The sequence below is a fragment of the Labrus mixtus genome, chromosome 23 (genome assembly GCF_963584025.1).
Source record: "Labrus mixtus chromosome 23, fLabMix1.1, whole genome shotgun sequence".
Taxonomy (NCBI): domain Eukaryota; kingdom Metazoa; phylum Chordata; class Actinopteri; order Labriformes; family Labridae; genus Labrus; species Labrus mixtus.
In genome coordinates this window covers 7,499,216-7,516,722 of record NC_083634.1, presented here as the reverse complement: position 1 = coordinate 7,516,722, position 17,507 = coordinate 7,499,216, and the positions used below count along the sequence as shown (strand labels likewise).

General features: G+C 41.4%; 2 protein-coding genes across 5 annotated transcripts in view; one reads left to right on the top strand and one right to left on the bottom strand.

Moving 5' to 3' along the window:
• The window catches only part of tm4sf5 (transmembrane 4 L six family member 5), a 394,180-nt gene that overhangs the window by 309,272 nt on the left and 67,401 nt on the right, over positions 1 to 17,507 (top strand). The gene's annotated exons all lie outside the window — the stretch shown is intronic.
• Positions 1 to 17,507, bottom strand: part of chd3 (chromodomain helicase DNA binding protein 3) — a 47,312-nt gene that overhangs the window by 10,679 nt on the left and 19,126 nt on the right. For 3 of the 4 annotated variants that reach the window (XM_061032086.1, XM_061032087.1, XM_061032090.1), the window contains exons 20-39: positions 16,712 to 16,843; positions 16,464 to 16,581; positions 15,851 to 15,975; positions 15,534 to 15,765; positions 15,269 to 15,453; positions 14,357 to 14,534; positions 14,016 to 14,102; positions 13,538 to 13,623; positions 13,011 to 13,144; positions 12,768 to 12,912; positions 11,048 to 11,210; positions 10,762 to 10,925; positions 9,565 to 9,748; positions 9,351 to 9,467; positions 9,130 to 9,270; positions 8,162 to 8,270; positions 6,775 to 6,907; positions 5,180 to 5,375; positions 4,222 to 4,385; positions 3,796 to 3,922 (exon numbers count right to left, since the gene is read on the bottom strand). In XM_061032086.1, coding sequence (XP_060888069.1) covers positions 3,796 to 3,922; positions 4,222 to 4,385; positions 5,180 to 5,375; positions 6,775 to 6,907; positions 8,162 to 8,270; positions 9,130 to 9,270; positions 9,351 to 9,467; positions 9,565 to 9,748; positions 10,762 to 10,925; positions 11,048 to 11,210; positions 12,768 to 12,912; positions 13,011 to 13,144; positions 13,538 to 13,623; positions 14,016 to 14,102; positions 14,357 to 14,534; positions 15,269 to 15,453; positions 15,534 to 15,765; positions 15,851 to 15,975; positions 16,464 to 16,581; positions 16,712 to 16,843 — 2,920 coding nt within the window. The remainder of the gene's footprint in view (positions 1 to 3,795; positions 3,923 to 4,221; positions 4,386 to 5,179; positions 5,376 to 6,774; positions 6,908 to 8,161; positions 8,271 to 9,129; positions 9,271 to 9,350; positions 9,468 to 9,564; positions 9,749 to 10,761; positions 10,926 to 11,047; positions 11,211 to 12,767; positions 12,913 to 13,010; positions 13,145 to 13,537; positions 13,624 to 14,015; positions 14,103 to 14,356; positions 14,535 to 15,268; positions 15,454 to 15,533; positions 15,766 to 15,850; positions 15,976 to 16,463; positions 16,582 to 16,711; positions 16,844 to 17,507) is intronic. The other variant, XM_061032088.1, reaches the window with a different exon arrangement.

The window sequence follows — 17,507 nt, the reverse complement described above, 5'->3', positions numbered from 1 at the left end:
GGAGAAGGCGATTGCAGTCATGAGGGCTCACTCCACTCGAAGGTCAATGTCCCTAATTTCTACGCCCCTACCGGATGAACTTTTGTCTAGAATGTGGAACTCCTTCTGTGTGCAGATGAGTAGCTTCCTCTTTGCAGTACTGATGGCAGAAACAGGTTTCCCCAAAATGCAATTCAAGAGCAAATGCTGAATTTCACCATGTGTAAAACAGCATAAAACAATCCTTTATTGGAGCATTTGTTGCATCATTCACATTTTTCATCAGTTCACAGAGTGTAGCTTAAGTAGTGAAAGTGAAGTAAAAAAAAAAAAGTGCCACAGCAGACATGCATATTTCTGGTTATGTTTTCTGTACTTGTTCTCTCATTGGAGGGTTATTAATGCACAGAAGCTAAAAGGTCACAGAATCAGAGTTCTGTTGTTGTTGTAACTCCGTAATATTTGTTTTTCTTTTTCCCTTCCCTTGCTGAGATCACAAAGGTCAGGAACCTTGTGACCCCAATCAGGACCATGAATGTGGCCTCGTTTGCTGCATGCTTGTGCCGTGCCAGAGTTCAGGATGTTCAGATCGAGGCCCCCATGAGCAAAAAAAAAACAAAAAAACAAAAAAACCCCAAAGTAACACAACTGGCACGACTATTTCGGCGCAGCCCAACCCTCTGCTGGTTCACAAGTCACAACACGACGTTTACACAACCAAACTCCTTCTGTGGTTTGCGTCCCTCTCAAAATACCTCGGCACAAAGTCTGAATGTTTTCTTGGCACCGCCGGCTTCAGACGGGCTGAGCATAATGACATTTTCAGAGATAGGCCCTGGCTCACTAAAATGCAATGCCTTTGACAGATGTCTCGGTCTACAATTACATAAATCAAGATTCACTGAGTGAGAGGCAAGGAGGGAGCTAGGTGTTGTGGGTTTTTTTTTTTTAAGGGCAAAGCTACTGGGTAATAATCAGGTTTGACCAGTTATCTCTGCTATCTAAACATATCCAAACACGAATACACACACAAAGCAGAGAGCGCGCCTGGTGAGCATATGCTGTTAACAAACTAATTATGAGAAACTAAATTCACAAACTTCCTGTATGCACTGATAGACTACAGGCCAGGGGAGGCCAAAACCTTCTTTTTTTTTTAACGATTCAAGAGTAATGAGAGCCACAATCGAACTTCAAAAGAGAAAATAAACATGCTTGGAAAAGAAAACACTCCTCAGACAGGTCTGATAGCAATCCAGACTGTGCTCTTATTGTTGCACAATATGTCATTACTGCTGAGCCAAGCATTGAGGTTTCAAGGTTGGACATGTTAAGAGATGAAAATGCCTTAATATAGTAGCACAGCACGTTATGTGTTTGATTTGGGTAATGTCTATTTCAGGTGTCTGTCTGGCAGCCACATCAGAAACTGTGCTACATGTGTTTTTCTCCAATATGGAGTCCTGTCTGGGTTTTTAAGGTTTCACAACTTTAGCTGCTCAGGAGATAAAGTGTCCTTTCAAAGTGTTTAATTGGGTGCTGCTTCTAAGTCATCAGATAGTTCTTTACAACACTTAAGATACTTTTCAAATGAAGGAGTCAAATAACCTGGACTTGAGGACAAAACTAAGTGTATAGACTTTCCCAGAGTCAGTCATTTTCATGAAGCCTGAACAAATGTTTTTCCACAACAACATAACCAAATAAAGCTGGAATTCTTCTGATGATATCTTAAAATAGAAGACTCTTTTTGGACTGGTTTGACCTGTCATCAGTGAAAGTTGCCAACTAATCAAGTCCAGACTTCAAAAGCAGGACTTGTGTTTCTCTGTTAACTACAGAGATAAAAAAGAAACTGTCATTAGTGAGCTTGATCTGCATGTGTTTTCTTCATTACATTCTATGGTAGCCCCAAGAGGCAAAAAAAAATAAAATGTGGTGATCAAGGTCTGCCTTTCTCTTTACCCACCAACATTTTTTTTTTTTTTCATAGGTAAAAGTTTCTGCTGGGAAAATATTTCCAAGGTCCATGAAAAAAACTTTTTTTCCAGGTGAAAAGAAATATTTATTTGGAAAGAGGATCCTGGCAAAAAAAAGAAAAAGAAAATCCTAACTGCTAAAACTTTTATTAGACATCTGTTTCACAGATATAATGAAAAGTAACTTGAAAAAATTATCTTCGACCATTTTTTTGGTTTTGATGATGAACATAAAGGTTCTTGTAAAGATGGCAACCTGTCTTTTTTTTTTTTAAAGAAATAATGGAATGTTAGAGAAATTATCCCTTTTTTTTATTCATAAAAATAGTGACTTCTGTAGAGTTAAATGCTTTAAAATATATAAAGGTACATTTCACTCTCACATACTTGTATGAATTTCAAAAGATGCTTTAAAGATGAACAGTCATAATCAGAGCAGCAAAGCCAAATACATCCCTGCTTTGAGCACCAAACAGTGGTTCAAGTTCCAAAAAGCTGAATCTTACATTTCCTGTAATGCAACCCAGTCTTTCATTTGACACTCCACACCTGCATCGTTCAAACTCATACCCAGAGTTTGTAATTAGTTCTCTTTGTTATTAACTATTAGCCTCAAAGCTCAAGAAGAAACTACTTTGATGACATCACTTTGACATCATCTGGGTAATTTTCTCCTCCAGTGCAACAGAAGAGACTTTACAACATTTATAAATCTTTTACGACCATGTAAATGAAGTTTATAAATAGGAATCTTTCACTAACTCATCTAACAGCATCAATCTGGTCTGAATCGTACGGCTCGCCAAGTGCCAAACAGATCAAACACACGTTTATTGTTGTATAAATCAACTCGAACACTATAATTATGGACACCTCAATACCTCATGGTGTTCATTATTATCACTGGTTGCAACACACTCACCTTTCTGTCTCTCTCTCACACAGATTCACAGGTAGAGCTCTGGCATCGGCAGGTGAAGCCTACTGTCCGTCTCTATTCTTTACACTTTAAATCCAGTTCTCATTGTGGAACGCCTTCAAAATATATCAAATCAAATATATTTACCAATTTTAAGGCATCTTTTTAAAAGATATTTGCCTATAATTCAGTTCAGAAAAATAATTAAGCGGGGCGCTGGTGGCGCAGTGGTTGGTGTGCGCGCCCCATGTGTGGAGGCTGTGGTCCTCTGGGCGGGCGGCCCAGGTTTGAGTCCCACCTGTGGCTTCTTTCCCGCATGTCATGCCCTACTATCTCTCCCTGGTTTTCCGGCTCTATCCACTGTCCTGTGTCTCCATTAAAGGCACAAAAAAAGCCCCAAAAATAAAAATCTTGAAAATAAAAAAAAGAAGGGTGCACTCACACCAGGCAATCCGTACCATGCCTAAGCACGCCTCCCCCTAAAGTCCAGTTCATTTGACTAGTGTGAGCTCTCTGATGCGTGCTTCGGTACGGTACAGTTCATGCACAAGAACAAGCACGGGGGTACACAACGTGGACAGACTTCCATGATCGAGGAAAAAATAAGTGTTCTGGCTGTATCTGAATAAAATGACTCAAAATAAGCCACAAAGTCAGTAAAGTGGCCGTCATGTTCTCTGATGTGGGAATACCAACTTGTCCGAGAGTCCCTTTTAAAAAATTTTAAACTGTTCGATTCCGCCCGTACTGTAAACTAAGCACGCTTTATGATTACGTAAAGACGTTCATGTACACGAGGTCACAGTTAGTCCTGGAGCAGTGTGAGAGCAGGCCACTGGGGGATTGGGGAGGGGGGGGGGGGGCAATCTTGCTTGAATCTTGTGAGTGCGCCCTTAGTTTGAGCCCCCAAACACTTACCTGATATGAAGGATCCAGGTGGCATCTGAGTGTAGTTGGCCCCTCCCATATGTAGGGCACTGGGGGGTGCTGGGGTGAAGGGGGCTCCGTAGTTCTGAGGGGTTGCGTAGGGTCCTGGAGGAATGGGCTGCATGGAGGAAGAGAGGTTTTTATTTTCAGGAATAATGGAGACAGAAAATATAACAATAAAGCCTCTTAAAGGTTACGTAACTGAAAAAAGAAAAAAAAAAAACAATCTGCTGACTAAACAGTCGAGAAGAGAAAAACCACAGGTGGGTGACAATATAATGGGCTCTTTATTTTCATTGGCCGTCCTCCAACAGTTAGTTTTCCACTGAACGCAGGCAGCACGAGCAGGTTTTAACTTGTGACTGTGGCATCTTATCGTGTACTGTTTTTGTGAAAAGGGAAGGAAAGGCTACTGACCGGGGGTGTGTGCGTCTCAGTGCCCTTGCTGGCCAGTCGACTGAGGATGCTCCTCTCGGACATTTGGAGACGGGCGGCGATGGGCGGGACTCGGGACAGCGTGGCCGGTAGCCGGGTGACATCAGCCTTCATGTCACTCAGCAGCTCCTCCAGCTGGTTCAGCACTGTGAGACAACAACAAAAACACATAGAGCACATCAGCTGAGAAAGAAACTTAATTGGATACAAAATTATTTTACATCCCTGAATACAGAATGACTACAAAAATATGTTTTCTCAGAAGGTAAAAAAAAATGCAAGATATCACAAATAATACATTTTTTCTGTCCCTGTTTGACCTGACACTGGAATAACAGTGATGATAAGCGAAAGTAAAAAAAAAAAGAAGAAGGTTTTAAGTTATTACAATAAATTATTTGCAGCTTATTAAGGAAGTAAGTGCGTGAGAAAATCTAAACTTCTGAGACATTGGTTACAAAGTGCTTTCACAAACACAGGAGTGAAAATAAATAAATAAGAGACATAATTAATACAATCCAAAACACAGGACAGACTTAATTATTATTGTAGTTATCTCTTATAGGGTCTTAACTAAGTTTGTTTAAAAGTCGTCACATCTTAGGTAATATATGTACGATTCTGAACTTTTTCAAGACAGGATCAAAAACAGTAGTGCAGTGATGTACTCAGTGGAGAGAAAGAATACAAAGATAGTAAAGAACTGTTTGGAGCTGTCACTAAACAACTTATCTGTTCAATGAACCAAAGTCAGTTTCAGACAGAACGGTAGAAAGTACAACAGCACTGTGAAATATGTTGATTTTCTACCTCTTTTCATGTTTGCCTATGATTATCTGTCTGACAATCCTTATGAGTTGATCTGTTTGTTTGTTTCTCACACATTGGATTTGTTTTTGAAATGACTCCGTAAACAGATTTTTCGCCATCAGCCCGTCACCTTTGTGCAGGACAGCGTTGGCCGGCTTGTTCCCCGCCAGCGACTCCTTGCTGAGGTGCTGGTGCGACTCGGCGAGACACTCCACCTCAGCAAAGCGAGCATTCAGCGCCATGGCCGGGTGGCTCGGGTCCTGGGTCATGTTCAGGTAGGCCGCCCGTCGTAGCTGCTCCTCGATCACCAGTGCCTGCTCCAACAGCTGAAGACAAAAAGCATCCAGCGTTTGAAAATAAACGTTTGTGCATGTTGGATTTTATGGAAGCAGTTCTGCAACCTTTTAGATTCTGAATGTTCCCACAGCTTTGAAGATTTGCACTTTATACCTCAGTTAGCTCAGTAATCCACTGTTACTACGATCACAGTGTTTTCTGAAATGTGTTATTTTTCTGTTTTGAACTAAAAGTAAAGACATTGAATAATTGTGATAACACAAGCATTATTCATTTTAGTTACAAATAAATGAAACACATTGGGGGATTGGTGTGAATCTTATTTCTGTCTTGGTTGTTCTTGATGATTATATTTAACAAAAACCTGAAATTATTCACCAAAAAAGATTAGGAGAAATGAAGAAGGGAGCTAGAAAGAGATAGAGTAAATGAGGATGTTCAGGGCAGGATCTGAAACATGTGAGCCGGTCAAAACAGGATGAGAGTTTCTCCATAAATGCAGCAGTCAGCAAAACCACCCAGCAAATATGTGGGTCTAGGGGCATCCGTCATCCGACGATCAAACAAGTCAGGTGATTGAAGACGCTGCCAATTGTTCCTGAAATAGTTTGTCTGCATGGAAGTAGGCTGGGTTTTGGACCTCAATAATTTTGTGGTGGCAACCGCAAAATGTCTGAAGGACAAGTACCGCTTCATGGAATATGTGCCCCTGCTGAAAGGTTGGCTTTGAATGTCTGTTTATAATCAAACTATGTGTATCTGTATACTTCTATATGCCTGAAAACTTTAGCTCACATTAAAAAAAAAGATGTGTAGAGATTTTTCTTGTTACAAAATAAACACAAAAAAAAGGCTTAAAGGGGAAATATTATGAAAAATCCACTTTTACAATGTTTTTGAACATATATTTGAGTGTCTACTGACCCACAAAATGTGAAATAAATCCATCCAGTCTGTTTGTGGTCTGCATAAGTCTTACAACACAGAGAAAAATGCTCCGTTTTAAATGTGCACTCCTTGTGATGTCACAGTGGGATTCTGGTAAAATAAATCCCCTCCCCTCCCCTGGTATCTCCACCCATGGACTCCACCCCCAGACTAGAACAAAACTTTTGTGCAGGTCCGCCATTTTTATTCTCTCTACAGAGGAGTGATGTCTACAGGGAAAACTCAGGGGGGGCTCATTGCATTTAAAGAGACACACACACCAAAACGGAGCCTTCTGAGAGAGCTGGTTTATACAGGGTCACAAACCTCCTCTGGTGCTTGATTCATGTTATATTTTGACCAAAGCAAAGCACAGATGTTTCATTTAGACCACAGAGGACTGTTTGAAAAGCTGGAGGAGGGGGATAATATGTCTTCTTTAAAAGGACAAATACATGCTGTGTGACTCTACTTCAGAAAGTCATGGTGAAACTCTCTTACCTTGAATCGTCGAGCCAGGAACTTGTTCTTCATCTCCAAGAAGTTGCCTTTATTTGCCTGCGACTTGAAAGGCTCATTGACAATGGCGAACTGAGGTTCATTCTGGATGTCCTGCCACCGGGCGTAGCCGTGACTGGTACAGGGGTCAAGGGTAATAGCTCTAAAGTATCACAATAAAGCTAACATTACAGTGAAGCTAAAGAGGAAAAAAAACTTAGCATTGCTTTCTGAATTACAGTTTGTTGATAAGATAAGATACTGTGCTGAAACGTTTGCTTCATGTATGGCGCTTGAGCCAAGACGCTGTTAGCATGACTAAGCAAAAAAACTAGCATAAAAAGCAAGGGGAAACAGCTAGCCTAACCCTTTCTTTAGACACTATTCCAAAACATAATGATCTCTAAAAAACGGATAACATCTTTAGTCATTTCAAATATAGGGTTTTGGGGAGATTTAATTGTGAAACTGTTTTATGTGAAATATTGCTCTGTATAGTCAGGATATTAGCAAACTTCACTAAAGCTGCAGAGAAAAGAAAGTAGCTCTTTCTCTTTCTGCATTCATTTTCAAAAAGGAAGAAAAAAATGATTTTCCAGCTAGATTTGTCGACATGCTGCAGCTTTTTGATTTGCTTTGCCATGGTTGGATATTAGCAGAGCGGCTACACCTGTGGAAAAAAAAAAGCTACAGCACTTAGCTCCTTCTAAAACCAATTTTAACTGACATTTACATTTTTTGCATAAATTAAAAAAAATAAGATACAACTTTAAAAATGTGAGCTATAGAAAGTGATGTTTGGTTGTTTAAACCAAGAAAGCTTTTTCCTGCTTTTGCAAGTCTTTATGCTTAGCCTTGCCTAGAACCTCACAGCTCCAGCTCCATATTCAAAGAAATATTTAAGATTTTAAAAAAGAAATTCAGAAAAGGGTTTGGTTAAGAGATCTGTACCTTTTACTCCCACTTTGAATCTGAATGCCAAGTAGTAAAACAGTTTAAACCCCAAAACATTGAGCTCTACTTCTGAGTTAAACAGATTTATTTTGTGTTTTATTGTCTTAATATACGTGTTGCAGTAAGTTTTTCACAAAATAGGTTTCAGGCAGCTCCTGAAAAAACACATTTCTGTCTTATTATTTCAGTCTAACTACCCTGCAGCATTAACTTACAAAATAATGAACAGAGTTTTATGTGAGTGCTGCATGCCCTTCATTTCCATAATAGAGAGAACAGCATGAACTAAATGACCCACTACATCAGTCTCCACCAGACACCGTTTGCTGTTTACTGAGCTCTTGCTGGCTTATTGACTTATTACGCTGGGCTTCTGAGGCCTGATGGTAAAATAAACAGAGCCGGGTCATCGCCTGGGTACACCTGTCAAGGATACATCACGATTCCCGCCAGTAGCCAGAAGTCGTGTCGGCGGTGCCAGATCTCGTTCATCTTCCCCGAGGAGATGGCAGCGCGCTCCTCGTTCTGCCATAGAGTGTGCAGCTCTGCAGGAGTGAAGCCAAAACAGGTTAAAAAAAAAAAAAAAAAGAACAAGAGCTTTGTCTCAAACTGCTTAGCTAGCTGAAACCTGGCTGCAGGTGCTTCCGCAGCACGGGAGGCTTTTCGGGGTATGTGATTAAGGTGGAGATAATTCTGGCTGCCTGCTGCTTTAGCACAGCTCTGGTAAGTGAGAGGGGAATGCTATTTTTGTATTAGTCGTGAATTTTAAGTTGTTTGGACTGCTTTCAAACTTCTCTTGATGACTTATTCAGTTATTTCCACCTTTGAACCTTTCTCGACTCATCTCTTACACAATCTGTTTTTAAAGCTTTTGATAGAAAACAACCATACAAATGGGATGTAAAGGCCTTGTTACATTTATTTCTGGAATAATGTGTAAAGCTACTTATTATCATTCTATTATAAGACTTGAGAAACAGTTAAAGTGATCGTTTAAATGTCTAGGCAAGGTCTTTTGAGAAATGAAATGAGGGTCACCAGCACAAACTTCAGGCAAGACGTACAAAACAAACATCTTTTCTAGAATAAAAACACACCTTTCGGGATTTAAATGACCTCCATTTCAGGACATATTCAAGACTTGTGTCATGTATCAACTACAGTTCAAAGCATTTATGAAAACAAGGCAACTTTCTGAGTGTTTGAGGGATCCTTTGAGTTAGTTTTTCTTTACGATAAATGTGTTTTTGAAGATTTTTGTCCAGCAGTGACTGTTGAAAAGTAACTTAATTACCCTTTATTCACTCCAGAAATGCATGTTTGTGTGCACAAGATCAAATCTGCTTCATTGATCAGTTTAAATCACTTCCACAAGCAGCCTCCAGAGGTCAATCTTGTGCTCACCGGTGAAGCCGCCATCTGCAATGTTGAACATGAAGCGAGGTCGCTCAATCGGCGGCCTCCCGTTCCCCTTGGTGAAAATTGGCGCCTCCTCCTTCGCGGCCTTCACCTCTTTCCCGGCATCCTTTTCACCTTTAACGTCCTCTGTAGCGGGTAACGGCACCGTATCAATTAGCAGAAACATTGCGCTTATGTATTTAGAGCAGCATAGCAGTAAGATTTACCTTTTTTTACGTCAGCGCCGTCGCTCTTATCCTTAGCATCTGTCGCTCCTGCTGCCGTCTGTATCTCCTCTTGCTTTTCTTTGTCGTTTTCCTTCTCCTCCACGGACTTTTCTCCTGCTGCAAAAACAACAACAACAGCAACAACACGGGATTAACTTTCTCTTCACAAATCTTCTTTATATGTTCTGTCTGTTTCAACACTTTCTTCTTTTACCTGATTTCTCTTCTTTAACGTCTGTGTCTTGCGTTGATTCTTCTTTACTCTCCTTTGTTGTAGCAGCAGCAGCGGAGTCATCGGTTTGTTTCTTCTCCTCCTCCTTTAGGTGGGTCTCTTCTTTGCCTTCGGTTTTCTGACCAGGGGATGATGTTTTTAACGCCTCTTTTGTTGAAGATGAAAGCTGCGAAAAGTCACACATCAAGTGTGTTATGTGTTTGGTTCAATCGTCAACTATACATCCGTTTTGATAGGAATGTGATAAATCGTAGAAACTGATTACTTTTAATGACTGATGACCACACGATTCATCTGTCTTTTTTTACAGCTATATCTGTGTGGATGTTGTTGAATTTTTATGCAACCAATTTAATTTATTTAAAGGGGACATATTATAAAAAGTCCACTTCTACAGTGTTTTTGAACATATATTTGTGTAACCTGAGTGTCTACTGACCCACAAAATGTGAAATAAACCCATCCAGTCCTTTGTTTGTGGTGTGCATAAGTCTTACAACACAGAGAAAAATTATCTGTTTTAAGTTTGCTCTCCTTGTGACGTCACAGTGAGATTCTGGTAAAAAAAATCCCCCTCATATCTCCACCCATGGACTCCAACTCCAACTAGAACAAAATTTTGCACAGGTCTGCCATTTTTATTCTCGCAACAGAGGAGTGATGTCTATCGGGAAAACTCAGGGGGGGGGGGCTCATTACATTTAAAGAGACACACACACCAAAACGGAGCGTTCTGAGAGAGCTGGTTTATACAGGGTCACAAACCTCCTCTGGTGCTTGATTCATGTTATATTTACAAAGCACAGCACAGATGTTTCATTTAGACCACAGGGGACTTTTGGAAAAGGTTGAAAATGGGTTTAATATGTCCTCTTTAAAATCTTGGATGAGCCCTTTCTAAAATATAGTGTAGTGGTTTTGTTTGTGTTTTCCTAGCATACATGCATCTTCTACCTCCGATTGACATTTTCTCAAGATTTCAGCATGGATTATTCGAAAGTAGGCAAAGCTCCCTGTGAAATAAGAATGTTTTAAGTCGGCAAAAACTGACGGTGGTATTGTCACAGTATGAAAATGTAACTAAATAGTGGCCTTTAGAAAACACTGGTTCTGTACAAACCAAACCAGTTGGAATATGTTTCACAGTTATGTGTTTGTTCTTCATCAACAGTATCCCACCTCTTCAGCTTCTGTGGTATTTTTGCTGTCCTCCTCTTTCCCCTCGTCCTTCTCTTTTTCCATCCTTTTCTCTCTCTCAGACATCGCCTCGCCTTCCTCTTTCTCATCCTCCTTTTCTCCCTCCTTTCCGTTCTTCTCCAGCTTATCTGAGGTAGCAGGGGTCGCTGGTAAAGTACAATAAAATGAACAGACATTACTGTAGATTCAACGCCTGCATATTCTCTGCTTCTTTGAATAGGCCGCCCCCTGCTGGATGTCAGGAGTGTGCTCATGTGTGTGTGGTCACCTGGCTTGGAGGTGCACGGTGTGTTGTTGTAGCTGGCGTCAGGGGTGGGCGTGGCGGTCTTCACAGCAGGAGAGGAGGCCCTGGAAGAGGTCTTATCTATGCTGACCTCAGGTTTGAGCTCAGGAAGACTCCAGCGGCCATTGATGTGCTCAAACTCCTGAATCTGGACAGTAAAGACAACACAGTGAAATGAAAATCATGGCACACACTCCTTTTACCACAGAGCACCTTATTTAAACTCACCACCCAACCACATGCCCTGTTCACCTGGCAGTGTTTCCTAAATTCCTCTGGCACAGATAGCAGACCAGGATGTCAGCAGGTTTTGACAAGTTGGACTGAAACCCAGATTTATGTTTGGAGAAAGTCAAGTGAACTATTAAATTTGCAAATTGAAAGTAGTGGGGTAATCAGAACACATTTCAACATGTCAAGGGGGATTTCTCCAGAAGTTATTCAAAATAACTCTAACATTTTATTTAAGACCAAAAGACTGAATGTTCTTTTTAGATTGTTTAATTAAAGATATCTTACCACTTAACAAGTGAGCAGTTATTATCCTTGAGTATTTCATTAGAGTAACTTTCCATGGTTGGCATATGCACAGCCATTTAGCTATTTTCTTTTTTTATTAGTTTTCATGCTTAGTGGAGGGGAACTGACTACCTTCATATAAATGATTCACAGGGAATGTTTTAAGAGTACAACACAGCAACACTTTTTTTTTAAATTCCTCTCATAAATATAAGATGTTTTCACTACATATTTGCTGCCCCCCCTGTTGGTTTCTGCTCTCTTAACAACAAATGAGAGCTGTTTCAAAGCACCAGCGGTATGATTAAAGTCATCTATGGAAAGAAATGGAATAATGTAGTTATAGGTACATTCTTATCACTATATAATCATCTGAAATGAAAAGTGATTGTGTTTTGTTACTATTGAATCAGCACTTTAAATCTACAAATGGAGAGGATCCTATTTTAATAGTCTGTCATATTGCTGCAACTAAATACTTTGCAATGTTCCTTCAATTTATAAATAAAGTCAGCACAATACATTTTACTGTTGTTGCTTCACATTAAATGTGTCTGGTTTGAAAAACTATTTTTTTAAATTATTAACAGGAGACAATGCATTAGGCAGAACCCTCGCTACAAGTTGAAGTGAAACGCTTTCTCAAAGCAAGTCAACAGTTATTTATAGCTGTCGGTAAGCAGAACAGTGTATAGCCATCATCCCAACTGTTGACCCAAAGAGCAAGGACGCGAGAACACACCACTCTCATTCAGAGTTTAAAGACGAGGCATAAAAACGAGTTTTAAGACAACATTTAAAAACCAGCAGCTTCTGGGCCAACCGGACTTTTCACAGGATTTTACATCAACACAACATCAGGTCTTCACGTCATCTCAACAGCAGCATTTTGGACGTCAACACAATATAGAGCTATGATGTCAGCTCAATATCAGGTTTTGACCTCAACCCAACATGAGCTTCTGATGTCAACCAAATGTCCCATTTTGACATCAAGGTAAGTCAGGGTTTTTACGAGGTTGTACATACATGTCTCACATTTACTGAAGGTCTCAGGTTCATTAGGCTGCACCTTTCAAAAAACACACCTGCCTCAGGGATTAGCAGCAGTAATTCTCAAACTCTCAAACAACCAGGACCCAAATGTTGAGTGAAATAACTCTTCGTGTTGTTTCTGTTTTTTTACCTTTTTCTTGACGAGTGACATCACGCCGATGCGGGTGAGGACCGGCTGGCGACACAAGCCCTCCCTTGGAACACCGTCTGCGAATGTCTCCGCGCCATCGGCCACTGGTTCGCACAAGTGACGCATAAAGAGGGACACGTAAGCCCTGGAAAAGAAGAAGGGGAACAAAAAGAAGACGTTTGGTGAAAGGCGAATACAAATGATTATGTCAAAATACTTTACATCGACAGACGTCTCCCTTACTTGAATTCTTTCTCCGTCTTTCCTCTGAGGTCTCTGACAAGCCACTGAGAGGAGAAGGCGTCCTGAGATGGCATCCCCCAGCGCATCACAGCGTTCAGGAAAGCCTTTCTCTGTCTGGTGTTAAAACCTAAAACCTTTTGATGAAGATTGAAGTAAACTTTAGATTGAGAGGATATTCTGACAAAGCTTTTACAAAAGTATCAGGATGTGTTAATCCTGTGTTTCCTAAACTTCAAAAAGCTTAAATTGAACAGGTTTGGCTGCCTACAAGTGTTTAAATATACCTTACAGCCTTGAGATGTAGACGGTTTTAATCATGTCCATTTTAGCAGGATTTTAAATGAGCTTGAAGTTTTGTTGGACAACTTTGTTGTTAAGTTGTTGGAAGTTTAACAGCTTTACTGCCGTCTCTGATTTATGACTGTTCCATGGGTTTTATTTCAACTCAAAACAAAGCTTACAGACAATTCAAAAACAAAAATCCACTGAATGATGACACAGAATTGTTTCCAGGGTGTCTAACAAACCTCAAGGTTTCCTCCAACTCTGGCCAGGAGAGGAGGCAGAGGTTTGTCTCTCTCATTCCTCAACTGGCGACGAGACTGCCTTCGACCTGGGGACGACATTTTTTCATTTTTTTATTTTCCAATGTTTTCTTGAGTGTACAGTGAGATTGTAAAAACTCCCGAAATGCTTCAAGGCTTATTTTTTTCACAAACGGTCTAAAGTAAAGGTTGGAGAAGGGGGGATGGCGGTCTGCATTTTTGGCAACGTAACTTATTCGACCCGCCAGGCAACTGTAACAACTAAATCAATTTCAACCTGTAATTCAACACAGACCTGCCTCTGTGTGTGTGTGTGTGTGTGTGTGTGTGTGTGTGTGTGTGTGTGTGTGTGTGTGTGTGTGTGTGTGTGTGTGTGTGTGTGTGTGTGCGTGCTACAACAGGCGATCTTTCTTTTTTCATGAGCTCCATTTGAGGTCTATTTTTTTGAATCTCTTCTTACCCTCTGGCCGATCGTCAAAGTCCTCATCCTCCTCCTCAGAGCCCACTGAATACTCGGACTGGTTATCTGAAATGTCAGCATGCCACTCTGAAACAGCACATGGTGGTCTGTCAATAGGCCAGGCCCATTCACTTCCACTGTGCAAGCAACAACTCAAACAGGAGAATTACTTATTCTGCAAAGATCACAGGAATACAGATAAATCTTAATAAACGCAGGGCTTCCCAAAAGAATCTGACATGATCGTAATACATAAAACAGCTTAAAGGAGTTTTCCCGGCTTACTTGACTTTGAAAGACTAAGATGTCCACACCGTACCAGGTCCAGACCTGGTTCCTACCTTGGTCCTCCTGTGCAGCATCGTTGTAGTTGACAGGTTTGCGATTTCTCTTCCCTTTCCCCAGTTTGCTTGCCAGGTCCTCTTGTTGCTGCTCATAGTGATGCCGCAACAGTTTCTCCCAATAATCTGGATCCACGTTCTCCTCCTGTTTGATGATCTCTCGCTCGATCTCCTCGATCTGCAACAAAGGACAAAAGAAATGCTAGTTATAAAAAAAAAAAGATCTGTTTACTCTAAATTGAACAAATGTCTAAAGCATGCATACAGTTTATTTAGCTTACTGGTTAGAACTTTAATTTTCCTTAATTTCTCTGGTTATTTTATGGATTTTTTAAATTGAATATAGAATCCTCCAAAAAACGTTCTTATTTGTATCATCAGTATAAATAAAACCAGAGCAGCAGCACTACCTTTAAGCATTCAGCAGCAGAAACTACAAACTTTTTGTATTTCCAACTGATCTGCTCACACAGGCTACCATGTCGTGGACGAGGAAGCTTTAGGGCATGATCATATTCGGCAACTGAGGGGTGTCAAAAACGCCTGTATGGGGGGGGGGCCCTTAACAGTGCTTACTCTCTGGTCCAAACAAATCCAGAGCATTCAGGACCGTAATCGTAACTTAGAAGGAGGACATACTGGCTGCTGCATTGTTGTCAGGTAAGCAGCACTTCAGCATAACATGTTTCCTTAATGTCTGATCATGTATTAAGGTCACTTTATAATTTTATTCAGTAGATATCTTACATACTGCTCCTTTAATCCTAAACATATCATCAGGAGCTCAGCGACATTTTTTACTCATGAACCAAAGACAAAAAAAAAACTGAAACAAATGAGAGAATTCCCAAGAAGAATCTGCTGTCCTCCATGTCAGACATCACTACACAGAAAGGAGTAAACTGCTCTCACCTTGTCCTCTTCTCGGACCATGTACTGGGCCACCTTAAAGGAGCTGAGGTACTCGTTCATGTTTTGGACGTCCGAGTCGTCCGAGTCGTCTTGGCTTCGGTCCAGCAGCCTCTCAATCGCGACGCTGTCGTAGTGGATCACGCTGCCTTCATCCTCGACTTTGTCCCCTGAACTGTTCTTCATACCTGGAACACGAGGAGACAAAAAGCGCTCACTTGTTTGTCCCGCTCTTTAAGGTGAATTTAGCAAATTTAGTTGTCTTCACCTTCTACTTCGTCCTTGAAGAGCTCCTCTGTTCCAAACTTGAGGATGTCATCCAGCTCCTGTTTGCTCATGGAGCCGGCTTTGGATCCCAGACCTGGCCGGACCACCAGGTGGGTCAGCATCATCTTCCTCTTGGCCACCTGCGTGATCCTCTCCTCCACGCTAGCCCGCGTCACAAAGCGGTAAATCATCACCTTGTTGGCCTGCCCTATCCTGTGGGCGCGGCTGAACGCCTGAGTACAGGACGAACGAGAAAAAGAATGAAGTTTACGTTAAGTTGGTTAATTTCTTTCCTCTTTAGCTAACACCGTGTCACACCTGGATGTCGTTGTGAGGGTTCCAGTCAGAGTCGAAGATTACGACCGTGTCGGCGGTGGCCAAGTTAATGCCCAAACCTCCGGCTCTAGTGGAGAGCAGGAAACAGAATTGGCAAGCACCAGGAGCTGCAGGAGGAGAGAGAAGAGCCAGAGATGTTATATTTTATAAATCATAATCTTAAGTGTTTAAATGTCATGTCTTTTCTTCAAAACCTGTACATGTTTTGCGATGATTTTCCCCCCCACACATAAACGTTACCTGGGCGGGCCGCCCAAGTATATTTTTGACCTTTTTTTTTTTTTTTCTTAATTTATCCATACAATTGCTGTGTGCACAAGAGAGCGGGGGAGAGCGCACAAGAGTGCAGGTGCACATGAGGACCTCAGCAACATCACAAAACTCCTGTTTAAAAAAAAAAAAAAATCACGATTGATATGCCTTTGCTCGGATCAAAAGTGAAGCTTCTCATGGCTTCGTTTTAATAACGTTAGTGTACAGCTGCTTGCTGATGATGATGTGCTGAACTCTTATAGCGTGCGTGGATAAGTGGGTCTGAGCAGGTAAAGTTGTTTGTTGCACAACCCCTGATCTAGGCCACAGACTGGTATCTCACCATTGAAGCGGTCGATAGCTTCCTGTCTCAGCGCTCCCGTGACTCCGCCATCAATTCGTTCATACTTATAACCTTCATGGTCCAGGAAATCCTCCAGCAAGTCCAACATCTTAGTCATCTGTAAACGACAGGAGAGACAGAGAGAGTCTGTAAGTGCAGCTGGAATCAGTGCTGAAGTGGGAAAAATTCTAAATCTGTGGAGGGGATTCTGTGTGTGTGTGTGTGTGTGTGTGTGTGTGTGTCTTTACCTGGGAGAAGACAAGCACTCGGTGCCCCTGGTCTTTCAGTTTCCTCAGCATCTTCTGCAACAGCGTCAGTTTCCCCGACGCCTTTGTGAGTGCAGAGCCCTCGTAAGCTCCATTGGGATTTTTTTGAGCTTCCTGGAGACACACACACACACACACACACACACACACACACACACACACACACACACACACATACACACATACACACACACACACACACACACACACACACACAATGTAATATGGTCAAAAAATGCTCTAATGTGGACTTAATTATGATATACGCTGCAGCTGCACTGATGATATACACAATGAATAAAAATCATTTGCAACACAATTGAAATTCACCACAAGGTTTCACTTGGTAGAACAGCCTTTTCTGTTTCAGGGGATGAACATGTGGAATGCTTCACCTGGGGCCTGTTTCTGAACGAAGGTTCAATATACCCTCAGTCGGGGCGCTGGTGGAGCAGTGGTTGGTGCGCGCGCCCCATATATGGAGGCTGTGGTCCTCCAAGTGGGCGGCCCGGGTTCAGATCCAGCCTGTGGCTATTTTCCCGCATGTCATTCCCCACTCTCTCTCACACTGACTTCTGACTCTTTCCACTGTCCTATCTCTACATTAAAGGCACAAAAAGCCCCCCCAAAAAAATCTTTAAAAAAAAAAAGATTTGATTTACTCTCAGATGGGAAACTCTGAGTTTTTGGTTCCAAATCAGCAGATTTGAGTTTGTTAAATTAACTCTGAGTAGGTCCACTCGGTGTTCAGCGTGTGCACCGCGACGTTAAAAATCCA